Source organism: Lepus europaeus, chromosome 7, assembly GCF_033115175.1.
Source record: "Lepus europaeus isolate LE1 chromosome 7, mLepTim1.pri, whole genome shotgun sequence".
In the NCBI taxonomy this organism is placed as follows: Eukaryota; Metazoa; Chordata; class Mammalia; order Lagomorpha; family Leporidae; genus Lepus; species Lepus europaeus.
In genome coordinates, this window is record NC_084833.1 from 74,842,878 (window position 1) to 74,861,769 (window position 18,892).

Consider the following 18,892-nt stretch of genomic DNA (forward strand, 5'->3'; position numbering starts at 1 on the left):
CTCTCTTCTGTGGCCTGGGAAAGCAGTAGAAGATGGCCCAGGTCCTTGGGCCTCTGCACCCACGTGGAAGACCAGGAGGAAGCACCTGGCTCCTGGCTTCAGACCAGTGCAGCTCTGGCTGTTGCAGTCATCTGGGGAGTGCACCAGCGGATGGAAGACCTCTCTCTTTGTCTCTGTCTCTACCTCTCTCTATAACCCTATCTTTCAAATAAAATAAATCTTTTTAAAAAAGAATAAGGCCTGGCCTGAGTACTGCCATTTATCATTGTTGGATTCTCAGAGCCTAGAATAATGACCGGCGATAGTCACTTCAAAAATATTTACTGAGTCAACAAATGATTCAATTAATTAATCATTGAATTTAAGAACCTCTTCCCTAGATGATAATTTCCTGAAGTGCATTCCAATTCTGTCTAAAGTTACTATGCATTTCATAGGAAATGGATTCTAAGGCAAATTAGATTTTGGGTGCTCTTTCTTCAAATTTAAAAGGCTTCCTACTGCAGACCTTCTCAGAGATTTTAACATGCTAATCACATGCATAATATATCAGCTTTTTCCAAAGTTTTTTTTTTTTAAGATTTATTTATTTTATTTAAAAGTCAGAATTACACAGAGAAGGAGAGGCAGAGAGAGAGAAAGGTCTTCCATCCGCTGGTTCACTCCTCAGGTGGCCTCAACAGCAGGAGCTCCACCGATCTGGAGCCAGGAGCTACCTCTGGGTCTCTCACGTGGGTGCAGGGGCCCAAGGACTTGAGCCATCTTCCACTGCTAAGATTTATTTATTTGAAAGGCAGAGTTAGAGAGACGGGTTGGGGGATGTCTTCAATCCACTGGCTCACTCCCCAAATGGCTACAACAGCCAGGGCTGGGCCAGGCCAAAGCTAGGAGCTAAGAGTTTCTTCTGTGTGTTCCACATGAATGCAGGGGCCCAAGCACTTGAACCATCTTCCACTGCTTTCCCAGGCACATTAGCAGAGAGTTGAATTAGAAGTGGAGCAGCTGGGACTCGATCCAGCATCCATGTGAGATACCAGCATCCCAAGTAGCGGCTTTACCTGCTACACTACAACACTGGCCCCCTATGTGTCTTCTATGTCTGTCTCTTTATTTCTTTCAAATAAAAACACACAAACTAAAAAAAAATTTTTTTTAACTGACCCTATAGCTACTTGCAAAGGAACCCAAACCTCACAAGTCAGTTACTCTGTAACACTTATGTACTCATATTTTCATTGAGACTATAGTCTATTAAAGTACAAGGAAGAGGCTACTACTGTGCTGCAGTGGGTTAAGCCACTGTCTGCAACACCAGCATCCCATATGAGCACTGGTTAGAGTCCCAGCTGCTCCACTTTTGATTCAGCTCTCTGCTAATGCATCTGGGACAATAGCGGAAAATGCCCCAAGTACTTGGACAGACCTTCCCCAGATGTGGGAGATCCAGATGGAGTTCTTGGCTTTGGTCTGGATCCTCCCTAGCTATTGCAGCCACTTGTGGAGTGAACTAGGGAATGGAAGATATCTCTCTCTCTCTCTCTCCCCCCACAATGCCGTAACTCTGCCTTTGCAACAAATAAATTGAAAAAAGCAAGAAAGCAAGAAGAAAGAAGGAAGGAAGAGAAAGAAGAAAGAGAGAGAGAGGAGGGAGGGAGGGAGGGAGGGAGGGAGGGAAGAAAGAAACTACAAGGAGGGTGGTCACCAGTTATTGTGCAACTTTAGTTAAAATGCCCCAGGCAGAGAACACCTGTATCCTTTCATCATTCTAACCAGTTAGCTTTTCATTCCTATTTGGAGATTCTCTGCTAAAACACACAAGTGTTGCCAAGTATTGATCAGAATAGCAAAACGAGACAGTTCCCATGATTATAACTGGGCTGCAACCAGTACCCCCAAGCCCACTGAGATGATTAAGATCTTCATCAACTTAGCCAAAACTGAAGCCAAAGAAATGCGGTAGGCCAGGCAATGCCTTTAGATGGAAATAGGTGATTCCATCTGACCAAAGTCATATTCTAGAATGGGAAGATTCTGCAGATAACTGAAAGTACGAGGGAGAGAGATGCAATAAAAAATACCAATGCACAAGGAATCTGAGGGGAAGGAAAATTCTAAACTCGCACTTTGTCCTGGGTCTTTAGCCACCATTGTACAAAAATACTGCTTCTAAATGGGAACTCTGTGCCCATTTGTGTCATTTTCTTGCCACAAACCTTACTAGAGACTTTTATGAGGATTGTCAATTTTCCCAAGAGGAAAAAACCGACTTAAAGGTTTTAAACATGATTTCTATATCCAAACATTTATTTAAAATATATTTTTGAAGTCTAAACATTATAAAGGCAGGTTAATCAGAAGGTCAGACACCAAAACACAGCCTTGCAATAAAGCTGTTTCTATGTAATTTATTTGACTAGAGAGTATAAACGAAATTTTTTGTTGTTGCTGCTAAGAAAGGCTTGGGAGGACTAAGTGACAAAAAGAATTTAGCACCATTTGGGATTATCAGATTAATATCAATTTTTAAAAAGTACCCTTTAATTCAGCATTCCATAAAGCATACTCATTATGGAACAAAAATAACACAATGCTCACTGGAGGAATTTCTATAGCTTTCAGCATTAGAACCGGTGTTTCCATCTGAAAAATCTGAGTCAGAAAAGCCTTCTTTTTCTTCCTCTTGTCTCTTACATGGTGATGCCAGAATCAGCTCAACTCTGCTTGTATTGGTAGGGTTTTCTTTCTTTTTCAGGATAACAGGTTGACTAATTGCTTCAAGAGATTCTTCACAACCAGGTTTCTGGAAAGCCCCTGCAACCTCATTTTCACTGTCCCTGTCTTCTGGGGGTTTTATAGTTTTAGTGGCCCCAATGTCATGGTCCACATGGAGTTGTGGGTTTCTGGGGTTCTCACTCCCACTTTCAGAGCCACAAAGATCTATCAATAAATCAGTCACAGCTTCTTCTCCTCCCAACACTTTATCACTGTGGTTGACTTGAGATTCCAAACCATTACTGTTAACCCTCATGCCAGAGGCCTCCGCAGCTGCCTGGTATAAATGCAGAACTGCCCCCAAGGACCCGGCCTGTTCTGACTGTGAGAGCTCCTTGTTAGTTTTTCCCTTCCCTGACACCTGAAGCCAGTCGGGAGGAACTTGAGAGGATTCTGTAAGAAGTTTCTCAAAACCAATATCAAAAGCACTCTCAGTTACTGAGGGAGCCTCAGCCTTTTCTACTGTTTCTTTTATTTCCTCAAGATGGAATTCAGGAGTAAGTTGCTTGGGCACCTTCGTACTATCTGTTACTTTGGCTGGGAAAAGAGCCCCTGCATCATTTTCACATTTTGAAGAGGTGGTGTTAATTGTTTCCTTCATAAGTTTTTCTAATCCAGCACTGAATTCAAGGAACTCTGACCTAGGTTGAATAATTGTTTCCCTCACAATTTCTGCCACTTCCCAGGGTAGCTCCTTGCCATTCTGAGGATCAGTAGAAGCAGATGACCTAGGGGTCTGTTCTGATAGAGACACTGGGGTGGCTAAACAAGATCTAACTTCATGAGTTTTATCAGATCCTACATTAAAGGAATAAAAATCCTTCTCAGGAAATATGGTGTCCATTGTAGCCCACCGTGGGATCACTGCCTGGGAATTTGGGGGGTAACCTGCTGCCTGTACTCCTTCAGGAAATTCTTTCACTTCTCTAGGACCTGCTTCCCTCCCAGCTGGATAACTCAACCAAGATTCTGTAACTAGCTTCTGTAATGCAGTATTTACATTATCTGATGCAGGTTTGGGTGGAAGAACAACTTTCTCTATAGTCTCTGAAATTTCCCTTTGAGAAGGCAGTGCCTTATCCTGGGGAGCAAGATAAGTAACCCAAGACAAAGGCCTATCTTGGGGGGAATTGTCCACATTCCCCAAAGAACCCTTTCTGTGGAGATGGGAAGGCTGATCCAACGGATGAGAAACTTCTGCAGCCATTTGAAGTAAGTTCTCCGTGTTGAGCTGGCACTCACCACTTTCAGTTTTCAGAGCAAAAGCTGTGTTTCCTGAAGCTTCATCCCTCTCTGGATAAGGAGCTATTATTTCTCCTTGATGGGCTGAAGTGTTGTCACTCTGTTCTATCCCTTTTTCAAAAAATCTACCCTCAGCAGGCTCAGAGTTTGTGCTAGTGGTAACGGGGTCCAAGTTGGTTTGCAAGGGAGAAAGTGAAGTTCCAGTTGTTTCCTTCAAGAGTTTGTCAAGTCTGGCAGTTAAAGTGTTCTGGTTGAACTTTGTAGGGGCTACTGTTTTGTCCACATGCTCATCAGTGACCTTAGGTTCTTTGTCTTCTTTCTCAGTATCAGCAAAATCTGTCTTCTGAGGCCATGTTCTATTTTGAGAAACATCTAGTTTGAGTACTTGTTTTCCATGAATTTTTTCACCAGAAGGTTGAATTGCTGGTGATGAAGCTTCTGAAAGCAGCTTCTGTAAGCTGTCATTAAAAGTATCTTTGTAGTCTTTAGAAACAACACTTGTTTTCACAATGGATTCTTGAATATCTTGATCTGAGTAATCCTCTTCTTTCTTGAACACCGGGGTAGCATACCCTTCCAAATTCTTTTCCACATTTTCCTTTGATGATTCATTTCCTGACAACTGATCAGTGGATTTCCTGGGTAGTCCCAATGAAAATATGGTTTCATCTGGTAGCACCTGGAATTTGTACTTTGAATTAAATTTCTCCATTTCCTCTCTTGTCCTAACTTTTTTTTGACTCAGAAGTGCCTCTACTTCACGGGTATTTCCCTCTGATGACTTAATGCTATTGGATTCCTTGAGTTGCTGGCTATTAGAAGGCAGAGAATTCTTTTGGTTTATAGTGGTAGCATTCTTCTCATCATTATCTTTATAGTTTGGATTAGCTCCTAAGTCCCAAAACTTTTTCAGATTCTCAAATTGAGAGTGATTATAGACATGTTCTGCATTGGGTTCATCTATTCTTTCTTTCAGGGACACAACCTTAAAGTTGGTATTTGATTCACCAATTAGAGATCTGTCTTTCTCCAAAGAAGTGTATTTTTCATTTCCAACATTTGTGGAATGTGGCGGTGCTGATGAAGTAATGGATCTTATAGAGTGTGAACTGTCTTCCAGTGGCAATCCTTGTTTAGGCTCATCTATCTTATTCTGAAACAGAGATACTTTATCTGAGTGGTCAGCTGGAGGATGGATTTTGGATGGATCTGATCTTTGGAACTTGCTCTCTTTAGGTTTATTAGAGGAATAAAAGCTAGGGAAGTGGGATGTTTGATCATCCTCATCTAAAATGATTTTTCTGGCAGTGAACTGATTATATTCATTCTGGCTTGTAGATAAACTGCCCGTGGAAGCACTCTGGGACTTCGCAGCCTGGGATGCTTTAGTGGAGGACTGTTTCTGGTTAAATGACGATGTGGGTTCTTTAGGAGTTAATTTAGCAGTAGCTTTCTCTCCTTCCCAAAAGGATATTCTGTCACTCACTCTTTTGTATCTCTCTCTTAGCACTTGGTTCTGGGGAACGCCACCAGCTTCTTTTTCTAATTGGACCTCAGGCTTCTTCCAAGAGGATCCATCATTAGCAGCCTCAGGTGGCAACGCAGTATTCCTCGGCTCTAAGGAAGCTTTCGGGGTAGAAGTATTTGCTTCTTTCTTCTTTCTCTCAGCTTTCATGTTGTCTTTCAATCTTGATTCTTGGACAGTTATTGAAGGGTCAAAATTCACTCCTGCATTTCCTCTATTTTTTTCATGAACATAAAAACGGGGATCTTCCTCTCCCAAGCTGCCAACACTACTGTTGTGTGGAACTTGGGCTTCTGATTTGGATCCCTTGTGAACACTGTATGAATAGTTACTGGTTGGGGAAAATATCCCATTTCCTTCTTCCATGCTTCCTGAACCTTGGCTATAGTCCATATTTTTACTTGCTTGACCAGGGATGCCATAGATTTCAAATGGTTGCAATACAACTGGGCCTTCCTTTGGGGTGCCTTGTTGAGGGAAATTTATAGAGTTCAATTTGATATTCACATGATTATCATGGCAATTTCCAGAAGGCAACATATCTTGCTCTACCTGGAATGTTGAATCAGAATTCACAGGCTTCAAGCCAACTTTAGTGGATGGCAGGGTCTTGGAGTCATTTTCTTCTAGACCAGTGTCATCTGCCACCACGGAAATAGCAACTTGTGATTCCGAGTCTGTTTTTAGTTCAGACTCCTTTCCTTGGGGATACTGGAAGGATGACTTATTGCCATCAGAATGAGAACTTCTGTTAAACCAGTCTAGGACTTTAGATATGGAATCATCAGTTGTTTTCCTTATCTCATTGGCATATGGACCAGAGCTTGAGGTTGTCTTAGTGGTTAGAGTGGTAAGAAAAGGGGGCTTACCTTGCTGATGGTCTCTAGAACTGTGATCTGGCACCTGAGATGGCTCAGGCTCAACACCATGAGACAGTTCATCTGCAACATAGACATGCTTTTCTAAATAAGAGAATGATTAAAGAATTATGATTCAATCATCAATTCTGTTTAAAAAGGTACTTTGTTCTTCCTACTCCACTAGCTGTTTATATCAGCATCTTTCATGGATTTATAACTTACATTATATGTAAGTCATCCTAATTAAAGTATTCTATATAGGTGCCCTATGACAGTGAAAGGAAGGTAAATGTAAACCCCTGGAACTAAAGAATATAGACCTAATTAGGAAATTTCTTTGAAGTTCCTGGTTTATTTTAAAAATTAATGTGAATTTTGCATTCTGCTTCATGTATCATTTTTAGCATTAAGTTTCTCCTCTCTCAAGCCTTTGCACAAAACTGATATACCAAGCTGATTTTATGAGTTTACTCAAACCTCTCACAGTGTCATAAGCCCTAGAGGAGGCTTAAATGCAAATTTGAGGAAGAGAAATTTGTGTGATTTCAGGAATCAGAAAAGTAATTTCAAGTAAGATTGAATAAGGAATTCCCTACAGAACATTTGAGTGGGACAATGAGGATATTTGCATTCCTGGGTCTTATTCCTGATTTATTGAACCAGAACCTATAGAGATGGGGCCCAGCATCTTTATTTACATCTATTCTCATGATTATCTTGCACACTGGAGTTTAAGAACCATGATCTCACCTGGCTTCCTCCATTTTGTCCTATTTCCTTTCTGTTTGTAAGTTGGACGTTGCTTCTGTGAGCTAAATAAAAGGACTGATGGACAACGTGCTTACTTTCTGTTCCCCGATGCCAGGTAACTAATGGCTACAAGGCTGGAGGATATTTAAGTTCTTTCTAAGCTTTCAAGAAAGCAGAGAGACTTTTCTGAGCCTAGTCATGGGCACATAGTACATTTAGATGAGGGAACACACATTTTACCAAGACTTGTTAGGAATTTAGTTAAGGCCTTATAATTAAGGCTCAGATATTTTAGCGTTTCTCCTCTTCCTAAAAATGCTAAGCTATCTAACACATGCAACAAGGATGTTCCTAAAAACTGAGATCAAAGTTTATAAAGTCAACCACATTTCAAAGGTACTAGAAGGAATATCTGTTAATAAAAATCCAGTCTTTAATTTTAATTGTCAACCTCAGCTAAACATGAAAATAAGGTTTGTACAATAATTGGTACACAGCAAATATTGGTTTCCTTAAGTGTGCATTGTATTATTAAATGTGTCATTAATTGTGAAATTCCTTTGAGAAATCTGTAGGAATTCTATGTTTATATACTATTTAATAATGATGGAAAAAATGTCTGATACACTGTTAGTGAAAAGAGCTGGCTGGGCAATGTAAATTCAATTGACAATTATTTTCATGCCTAAAAATCATTGGAAAGCTCTACAACTAAATGTTAGAAATAGTTAATGCTGAATGATGATATCATAGATGAGATTTTTAGTAATTCTGTTGCATTTATTCTTCTTAAGTGTTTACAGTGAAGGTTTTTGCTTTTAAATTAAGAATATTTTAAAAATTCAATACCAGGTAATATTTCATTTCCTCTGAAGAATTCTTCTTATCCCGGTATGATAATCAGGGTGATACTGGCTGTCCTAAAGCTCAGAGCTAATGTCAAATGCTAGTGATTTACACACTCACAGTTAACTACTATTTTTAGTCCTATTTTCTTTTTATGTTCAAGTATTTGCTTAAATATATTTTTGCAGTTTGCAAAAAGGGGGAAAGCATGGCATTAGTTGGTGAGCAGAATTTTTTTTGTAAGTATTCTCTGAGACCAAAAGGACTATCAATCAAAAAGATGTTTTCCTCCCAAATTTAATGGTTAGTTAGGATTTAAAGATCAGAAATCACAGATAAGCAAATATAAAACAACAACCCATGGAAAAGCAGGTGCAATTTCAAAAGTAGGAATGGATGACCTTTTTAATATTGATTGCAGTAAAGGGAAATATTATCAGAGGATTTCTTTTGGCCTTTCAATAAATATTTATGTAAATATTACTCAATTATTTGCTGATGTTTAATCAAATGTTAGTGATTTCCTTTAACATGAGTTTTTTTTTTTATTTTTTGAAGAAGCAACTGCTCATTTTAATTTTCTTTTTTTTTAAGGTTTTATTTACTTATTTGAGAGGTAGAATTACAGACAGAGGGTGAGACAGAGAAAAAGGTCTTCCATCTGCTGATTCACTCCCCAAATGGTCTCAATGGTCAGAGCTGGGCTAATCTGAAACCAGGTGCTAGGAGCTTCTTCCGGCTTTCCATGCAGGTGCAGGGGCCCAAGCACTTGGGCCACCCTCCATTGCTTTCCCAGGCCATAGTAGAGAGCTGGATTGGAAATGAGCAGCTAGGACACAAACTGGCACCCATATGGAATGCTGGCACTACAGGCAGAGGCTTACCTTACTGTGATACAGCGCCAAAACCAGCTTAAAACCAGCATCCCCTTTTAAGCATTTTAGACAAATGTAGTCCTGTTCAAATTATTTAAAATGTCTTGTTGGGGGTGCCTTGTCTGTTAAATGGACTGACCCCCAACATGGATGAAACTGTAGAGCTGAACAAAAGTGACTCAGGGTTAAAGTAATACTAACAAAGGAGAGGGACAGCAACAGAGTTAATGACTTGATTGTTGCTGTTGTAAATACTACAGACTATAAAGAAATTACCATAGGGTTGGATGCAGACACATTGAAACTGAGGAAGAGTATACAGCATTAATTTTCTATTTCCATATTTTTAAAACATAAGAATTATGAAGTAATAATATAGGTATGAGAACATGGATTAAGGCATCCAATGAGAGTGGTAAGACCCTCAAGACAGGGCTGGTTGGGGTCAGTGTTGTGATGCAGCAGGTTAAGCTGCCACCTTTGATGCCTGCATCTCATATGGGCACCAGTTCAAGTCCTGGCTGCTCCACTTTTGATCCAGTTTCCTGCTAATGTGCCTGGGAAAGCAGCAAAGGCTTAGACCCATGGTATCCATGTGGGAGATCTGGATGGAATTCCAGGCCCCAATTCCAGTTGTTGCAGCCATTTGGGAAAGTGAACCACTGGATGGAAGATCTCTCTCTCTCTCCCTCTGAGTGTGTGTCTGTCTGCCTTTCAAATAATCTAAAAATAAATGAATAAATCAGTAAAATCTCTTTAAAAAGGGTTAGTTAACAGAGAAAGGTGTTATTCTCTTTGCCTCTCAACTCACTCAACTTGAAGGAAAAAATTCTTTCAGAAATTTAAAGTCTAAGAACAAGACTGGAGACCCTGAGCAAGCCAGTCTTGGGCTTTTTCATCATAAGGACTCCAACTCTATTTTTCCATCTTTCAAGGCTAAGAAAGTAAAGATTTTTTTTTTTTAGATTACAAGAAATAGCAAAGTTCAGGAAAATAGTAATTGATAAATTCTGCATTAGGTGAGAATTAATACGCTCATCTGCTAAATAATCCATTTGGTTACATTTATAGCATACTGCATAAATGGTCAGAAACTGCTATCCTCATTCTTACAGTCATAGGTAACTGAAGAAAACCTCCAAAGTCATTCAGAGGTATAAACAGTCCTGATGGCATTTGTCTAGCTAGAATGCCTAGGAGGTAAAATTCTGCTTCTTAATGCTGGCTGCTTGGTCTGTCCATCCCCAGCACACTGGGTTAGTTTTTATAATCTGGTAGTGACAACTCTTACCAGCAGGGTTTTTGGTTAATTCTGACTCAAGCCTTGGTAATTCTGATGATTTAGCTTGGCGATCATGGATGGTAGGTGAATTCTCAGTGGACTGTGGTCCTGTAGTTAAAACTTTTGAGTTAGAATGGAGCCCATGATTTGGAAAAGACCCAGAAGTCACTGTTGGATGTGCTTCATTTATTGATACACTTGGGCTTGAGGCTGATAGAGGAAAAGGAAAAGCCTTCCTGTGTGGGGAGGGTTTGAGGTCGTTCTGAAACTCGTCTACGTCCCCTGCAGCTTCTGTTCCATTCTTCAACCTGTCAGCTTCTAGAACACTAAACTCCCCCACTTCCCGGCCGTGGTTGAGCCCAGGGCCCTGTGGAAGTTCGTCCTTCACTGCAGAGAACCTCACGTGCTTGAGTGGCTCCAGTGAGTTTAGGGAAGAGTCATCTTCCAGAGAATTCTCCTTCTCAGAAATTCTCTCATGGATGGTTAGGCCAGGTGACACAATTTTGCTCTTGGGTTCAAAACTGTGATTTAAACGAAGGGTCTCTGAGTCTGTGCTACTGGAACTGGAGTTGCGCTTGAGGATCCCTCTTGGAGCTCCTCTTGCATTCAGGGAATCTGTCCTTTGTCTGGGAAAAGATTGGTTATCATCTTGCTTTAAGTCATTTGATTTGTTGATCATCTTCCTGGCTTTTGGAATTGGGACCTTGATTTGGGATCCATTTGCTGAGCTTGGCAAAGTCTGCTTTGAATTCTCTAACTTTTGGCTTGAAATATCTTGGATAGATGAATTTTCTTTTGATTCTGATAATTCACCTGACAATCAGAACACATTAGGTGATGTATCAAATAAATAGTAACTCTACAGTTTAAAATATCTATAAATAAGCTTAATCATATTTAGTGGAAAGTAGTAAAATATTAAAGTCAGTAAAGTAGGTAGTGTAAGTACAGACCTAATGTAAAAAGCCTTCAAAATTCATGCATGAGAGCACAGATATTTTTTAGGGCAGTGAAACTGTTCTGAATAACAATCGGGGATAACTGGCATTACATATTTGTCCAAACCCACAGACCGTATAACACCAAGAGTGAACCCTAATGTAAACTGTGGACTTTGGGTGATAATGGTGTCTCAATGTAGTTCATCAGGTCTAAGAAATGAGCCAATTTGGTGAGGGATGTTGATAATGAGGGAGGCTAGCATATGTAGGCATAGGGTATATATGACAGACATTTACAGTTTCTGCTCAGTCTTGCTGTGAAACTAACACTGTCCTACAAAATAAAAGCTATTTAAAAATTCACACACAAACATCATCGTACCGTTTATAGACTGTGCATTTGAGGTAACAGTCCTTTTTATACTTTGGGGACTTTTACATGCAATACAGAATGTTTTTTTAAAAAAGAATTTCTCAAAAGAGGCTTGAAGAAAAACACAAAAGTCACTTTAAAACTTCATATATGCTGGGCTGCCCTTGTGGTATAGTGGGTTAAGCCATAGGCTGTGTCACTGGCCTCCCACATGGTGCTAATTTGAATCCCAGCTGCTCCACTTCTAATCCAGTTACCTACTAATGTGCCTGGGAAATCAGTGAAAGATGACCCAAGCAGTTGGACCCTTGTCACCTACATGGGAGATCCAGATAATGCTCCTGGCTTCAGCTTGGCCCAACCCTAGCTGTTTCTGCCATTTGGAGAATGAACCAGAGGATGTAAGATCTCTCTTTGTTTTTCCCTTCTTCTCTCTGTAACTCCACCTTTCAATTAAATAAATCTTTTTTTTTTCTTTTCTTTTTCTTTTTTTGACAGGCAGAGTGGACAGTGAGAGAGAGAGACAGAGAGAAAGGTCTTCCTTTTCTGTTGGTTCTCCCCACAATGGCCGCTGCAGCCGGCACACCGCACTGATCCGAAGCCAGGAGCCAGGTGCTTCTCCTGGTCTCCCACGCAGTTGCAGGGCCCAAGGACTTGGGCCATCCTCCATTGCACTCCTGGGCCACAGCAGAGAGCTGGACTGGAAGAGGAGCGACTGGGACAGAATCAGGCGCCCCAACCGGGACTAGAACCCAGTGTGCCGGCGCCACAGGCGGAGGATTAGCCTATTGAGCTGTGGCGCTGGCCTAAATAAATCTTTTTAAAAATTCATGTATGGAAATAATTAAATGAAACTCAATTAAAAAATTATTTGGAGATAGGTAAGGAGAAGGAAACAGAGGAGAAGCAAAGAGAGAGGGGAAGAGGGAGGGAGGGGAGAAGAAGGGAAAAAGAGAGGGAGAGGGAGAGGGAGAGTGAGAGAGAGACAGAGACAGAGAGCGCCTCCCAGGCACTGATTTGCTCCTGAAATGACTGAAGCAGCCAGGGTATGGCCAAGCTGAAGGCAGAAGTAACTCCATCCAAGACCTCCCATGTGGCGGCAGGGACCTCACAACTTGAGCCTTCACCTGCTGCCTCCCAGACTGCACGTTAGCAGGAAGCTGGAACTGAGAGCAGAGCCAGGACAAAAATACATGTACTCTGAAATGGCAGGCCAGGTGTCTTACCAGTGTCTCAATGGCTAGGTTAAATGCCTGCCCCAGACCTTACTTTTTTAAAGAGAAATCCCCAATACATGGAACAAAAGAATTAAAAAAAAAATTAAAAAAAAGAAAGAAAACAGGGAACAGGGAACATGTATCAGTGATTCTTTTTCCTATGAAATATTGTATATAAAGTATGCCCAATAGAAAATGCACTAGTATACTAATATTAAAACTCTTGCTCTACTGTTCAGTTGTTAATTATCTGCCCCTTGACCAATGTTTAATGTTTGTGGGATCCTTTTACAATTGATTTTCAAGAGATTGACTGGTCTAGTACTGGTATTTCCTCTCAATAGTATGTAAGCACAGAAAAATTACTTAAGAGAAAGACTTAAATCAATTAAGTAAAAAATCTCATCAAATGTCCCTGGGCCACTGGGCTATTAATTACAGAATAGAGGAGTATAATGTTGTCAAGCATCCCTTTGCTCTTGAGGTATCTTATTTTCATTTAAAACAGAGAACTGTGTCAGCATGTGGTAGGCATGTAGTAAATTAGTTAAGTGAAAGACTGAATGCCTTTGGTCAAAAAATCTCCCAATTCACAGATGAGGGAACCCAAGCCATGGAGATCATGTAACAAGTGGCAGCTGCAAAACTGGAATTCATGAACTTCCAGTTTCTAAAATTTCTGCTTTCTCTCCCCTAGGGAGGAAACCAGTGGGCATAGCAGAATAACAAAACCATCAGGATCTTTCACTTTCTCTTGGAAGTTATTTTAGTTTAAGGAACTCTGAGAATTTCCCCTAGTTCACAGATAACCAAGATAAAAATATCTAGTCCATAAAAATAATATTTACCCTCCTTGGAAATCTGAAATAAACCAGCTCCTCCATTTTTTGACTGTTCATTTTTGATTTGCGGTGATAAGTGATCTTCTGACAACTTGGAGCCATTAAATGGATTCTTCCTTTGCTGGGGAAAAATATTATCTATTAAACTTATTTAAAAACGTATTTTAAATGTCATAACAGCAAGTCAGTGTTGGCAAATGCTTATTCTCTCAAATATTTGATAGCTAGTAAAATCTGTAAAATGGTTGTCCTGATTTATCTGTTTAGCCCAAAATTATCATATATACCATAAAATAAAATTGTATAAAACATATAAAATATTTCTTGTCAGAGTATTGCAAAGTTAGATAAAAAACAAGCCTTCAAATCAAGATACTGTTTTTAAGGTGAGGAAAATTTGGCCTTGGACATATCAAGGATCTGGTCAGGATCAAGGCAAACCTGGATCTCAAATCAGGTCAGATTGCCACCAGTGCTCTTTCCAGCACTCATCAGCTGCAAGATTACATTAGGAACTACAATTTTAATTGATTCATCCTAAGGATTTAGAAGACACTTAAGGTATCTTGAAGTACTTGTTAGTCACTACTATGATCATTAGTTCTAATGACAGGGTATCAGTAAATAGAGACTTTTTATTAATGCAAGATTGAATACCACTGTTTATTATCTGCAGTTTCATAAACTGGTAATTCCCTCCCAGAAGCATACCGCTAATGGAGATTGAGGACACTATGAGTAGGAATAAGGACTGACATGGAAGTAATAAGCCACTTTCCAAATGCCTATAAACAGCAATCCCAAATTGCTCAGATTTTTACTCTCCAGGGCAAGAAATATGAATCTTCAACAATGTAGCTACATGGTATTCATCAATTTTCCCACTACAAGAGTGACTTCTTACACTAAGTTGTGAAAATTGTTATCTAGTACCAAAAAAAACCTGCAAAACATTATTTTCGTGGTGCTTCAATAAAATTAGAAAAATGTCATTCCCACCAAAAAATGAGATGTTTGAAGTCTGGGCTTGGTCTACCTTAGCTGGAGATGCAGCTGATTTCCTTGTGTTTTCTTGGGACACATCAATCATAGTACAAGCTGGATTTACCACATTGGAGCTGCAAAGGAAACAATTATTCAGAGAATAAAACCTCACCCTTTGAGGAAGCATAACCCATGCCTCTGAAGTGAAAAGTTATTAAAGCAGGATAGGAGAGGAATTTTGTAAAACCAACCAGGGGGGCCGGCGCCATGGCCACTTGGTTAATCCTCCGCCTATGGCACCGGAATCCCATATAGGTGCCGGGTTCTAGTCCTGGTTGCTCCTCTTCCAGTCTAGCTCTTTGCTGTGGCCCGGGAGGGCAGTGGAGGATGGCCCAAGTGCTTGGGCCCCTGCACCCACGTGGGAGACCAGGAAGGGGCACCTGGCTCCTGGCTTTGGATCGGTGCAGTGCTGGCTGTGGTGGCCATTTGGGGAGTGAACCAGCGGAGGGAAGACCTTTCTTTCTCTTTCTTTCTGTCTATAACTCTGTCAAATAAAAAAAAAATAAAACCAACCAGGAAGGGAGATGGAATTGGTGTCTAGAGATGATTATGCAATGAAGTAAAGGCAATGGCAGAGTAGAAATGAAAGGCAACCATGAGACAAGATAAAGTCACCCATCAGAAGCTTTGAGGGCTTCACGGGGTACCAGGCACACTGGAGGTTCCCAATTTAAATTTATGGAAGTGAACTTGTCTCAAAGTCAGAGGCTAAGATCAGATGCAGACTAAAAAGTGAATCTTTGATTTCACTGCTGAAATAAAGCTACAAGAGTTTTAGGATTTGATTCCATACAGCCGGGCCAGTGTTTACTCAGGTTGGAAATAACTGAAGAAAATCTCGCTGAGGGGGCTGGCATTGTGGGGCACCAGAGTAATCCATCTGGTACACTGGCATTCCATACGGGCAATGATTAGAGTCCCAGTTGCAGGGCTAGCATTGTGGCATAATGGGTTAACCAGCTGCCTACAGTGCCAGCATTTCATGTGGGCTTTAGTTCGAGTCCCAACTGCTCTAGTTCTGATCCAGCTCCCTGCCAATGTGCCTAGGAAAGCAGTAGAAGATGGCCAAAGTGCTTTGGCCTCTGTCAACTACATGGAAGACCTGAATCAAGGTCTAGGCTCCTGGCTTTGGGCTGGTCCAGCCCCAGCTGTTGCAGCCATTTGGAGAGTACACCAGTAGATGGAAGACATCTCTCTCATACACACTCTGCCTTTCAAATAAATAAATCTTTAAACAAAAACGAAAACCCAAAGCCTTGGTGAGAGAAATGACTCAGCAAAAGGACTGAAAAAGCCCCTGCTGATCAAAGAAATGCCGTGCAGGAAGGCTGGTGGGTATAGGCATCTTCAGGGATCTTTACACCCAACTATCCAAGCTGGATAAGTAAATTATTCAAATGCAGAGGGACAAAGACAAGTATTCAGAAAAGAGAGGAGGAATCTCTAGATTCCCTGTCTGATGGTTCCCTGTCTTAGGGAAAGGACAGCCCTAAGGCAAGAGTGAATGAAGAAAAAAAAGAAAAGTGAGTTAAGATTCTGTCCTGAACAACCATTCCCTTAGCTACTGAATGGAAAGGGCAACCTGTTCAGACTTCTTCCTCTAGTGGCTTTGCCGGTATAAGAGGTGAAGTCACAATTGATTGAAACCACTATGCCCTGTTAAATACCACTAGTTCTTTTAATGACACCATAGAGGGTGCTGACTTTCTCCATGCAGCAAAAGAAACCAGAAGCCCAAGGAGGGAAGCAATTTGCCCCAAAGCCATAGGACATTGCCCAAGATTGTCACTAAACCCCTGGGCTTGATGTTCCTGCAGCTTGTTTCCGTTGCTTACTTCTGTACTTCAATTGCAATTTTTGTATAGTTAGTCCAGGAAAAGAAAGAATTAAAGAATTCATGTGGGTTTTGTTTTGTTTTGGTTTTTTAGAGGCAGAGAGACAGAGAGAGACGTAGAAACCTTCCCATCTGCTGGTTTACTCCCTCAAATAGTCAGGTCTGGGCCTGTGACACAGCTGGGATCCAGAACCCAATCCAGGTCTCCCATGTGGGTGGTAGAGACCTAATTACTTGAGCAAATACCTGCATTAGCAGGAAGGTGGAGACTGGAGCAGAGCCAGGTTTCAAACCCAGTTACTCCAATATGGGATAGTGGGCATCTTAATTAGCATCTTAACCACCAATCTAAATGTCTGCTCCAAGGCTGAACTCTTGAAGAAGCCATTATTCCTTTCACTATCTTCATTTTTCCAGGAAGGAATTACAGCAGATGAAACATAAGTACATAAAATACAGACTGAGAGCCGGAGTTGTAGTGTAGTGGGCAAAACCACTGTCCACAATGCCAGCATCTCATATGGTTGCCAGTTCAAGTCCTAGCTGCTCCACTTTGGATCCAGCTCTCTGCTAATGGCCCGGGAAAAGCAGCAGGAGATGGCCCAAGTGTTTGGGCCCCCTTCCATCCATGTGGGAGACTTGGAAGAAGCTCCTGGCTCCTAGCTTCAGCTTGGTCCAGATCTGGCCACTGTGTCCATCTGGGGAGTAAACCTGAAAATGGAAAACATCTATTTCCTTCTCTGTCTCTCTCTCCCTCACTTCTTCCCTCTGTAACTCTTTCAAATATAAATAAATAGGGGCCAGTGCTGTGGCGCAGTGAGCTAACACCCTGGCCTGAAGTGCTGGCATCCCATATGGGCGCCAGTTCTAGTCCTGGCTGCTCCTCTTCTGATCCAGCTCTCTGTTATGGCTTGGGAAAGCAATATAAGATGGCCCGGGTCCTTGGGCCCCTGCACCCACGTGGGAGACCTCGAAGAAGCTCCTGGCTCCTGGCTTCGGATCGGCGCAGCTCCAGCTGTTGCAGCCATCTGGAGAGTGAACCATCGGATGAAAGACCTTTCTCTCTCTCTGCCTCTCTCTCTGTGTAACTCTGACTTTCAAATAAATAAATAAATCTTTTTTTTAAAAAAAGAAAAATATAAATAAATAAATTTTTTAAAATAAAAAAATAGCCTGATCAAATGGATGCAAGAATGAGAAAAGGGGACTAGAGAGGAAGGGCAGGGAACAGAGTAGGCTAACAGACACATTACAGGAGTCCTCTATTCCTGCAATAGGTGAGCACAAATTTGAACCCAGTTATCTAGCAGCAAAAGTGAAAAAGAAATATGACCACTGATGAATTTAGTGTTCATACAATAAAAACAGCCAGTAGCTTAGGAATGGAAAATAAAATCTCGAATATTATCTTTTGTTTGTTTTTAAAATTTTTATTTATTTCTTTGAGAGTTAGAGACAGAGGGAGGGAGGGAGGGACAGAGAGAGAAAGGTCTTCTATCCACTGGTTTATTCCCTAAATGGCTGCAACAGCTGGAGCTGGGACAATCCAGAGGCAGGAGCCAGAAGATACCTCTGGGTCTTCCACACAGGTGCAGGGGCCCAAGCACTTGGGTCATTTTATACTGCTTTCCCAGGACATAACAGAGCTCTGTATCAGAAGAGGAGCAGCCAGGACACAAACTGGCACTCATGTGGGTTGCCGGCACCACAGGTGGAGGCTTAGCCTACTGTGCCACAGCACTGGCCCCTCTTATTATTTTAAGAAGCCAGTGGGTGATAGAAGGAACAGCATTCTTTTAAGATTTTTTTAAAAATTTATTTATTTGAGAGGTAGAGTTACAGACAGAGAGAAAGGTCTTCCATCTGCTGGTTCACTCCCCAGATGGCTGTAACAGCTGGAGCTGAGCCAATCCAAAGCCAGGAGCCAGGAGCTTTTTCCAGGTATCCCATGTGAATGCAGGGGCCCAAGCACTTGGGCTATCTTCTACTGCTTTTGCAGGCCATAGCAGAGAGCGGAATTGGAAGAAGAGCAGCCAGGACTAGAACCGGCACCCACATGGGATGCTGGCACTGTAGGCAGAGGATTATCCTACTGCACCACAGCTTTGGCCCAGAACAGCATTCTTACAATAGAGGCTATGCTCAGTTTCTCGAGAGTGTTTCATAGGATCTCCCTTAGTAAGTAAGACAATCACATAATCAGAAGATCTGAGCCAATTTTGATGGTTGAGGTCTCCACACTCTTCTCCTACCATCTTCCTTTCCTCCTTGCAATCCCCAAACCCCAAAAATAAGAAGACCCTCTATGTTCTTCTCCCTCTGTTCCTGGAAAATCCTGGAAATTCTCAAGGCCCCAGTTTTGTACATCATGTTGTCGCTTCTACTTACAGATGAAACCACTACCTGTTCTGGTACTTACTTCATTTCAACTATACACATCATCCTGCATACCCATATCTCACAGAAAATTGGGAGATCCCTTAAGAGTA

The 18,892-nt window shown here is 41.3% G+C and overlaps 1 protein-coding gene across 12 annotated transcripts in view; it reads right to left on the minus strand.

Annotated features, from left to right (window-relative positions):
• The window catches only part of SYTL2 (synaptotagmin like 2), a 127,245-nt gene that overhangs the window by 30,635 nt on the left and 77,718 nt on the right, over positions 1-18,892 (minus strand). For 6 of the 12 annotated variants that reach the window (XM_062196822.1, XM_062196819.1, XM_062196816.1 and 3 more), the window contains exons 5-8: positions 14,562-14,643; positions 13,532-13,646; positions 10,162-10,965; positions 6,409-6,480 (exon numbers count right to left, since the gene is read on the minus strand). In XM_062196822.1, coding sequence (XP_062052806.1) covers positions 6,409-6,480; positions 10,162-10,965; positions 13,532-13,646; positions 14,562-14,643 — 1,073 coding nt within the window. Of the gene's footprint in view, positions 1-2,595; positions 5,076-5,168; positions 6,502-10,161; positions 10,966-13,531; positions 13,647-14,561; positions 14,644-18,892 lie in introns of all 12 variants that reach the window. The other 6 variants (XM_062196817.1, XM_062196815.1, XM_062196812.1 and 3 more) reach the window with 2 other exon arrangements.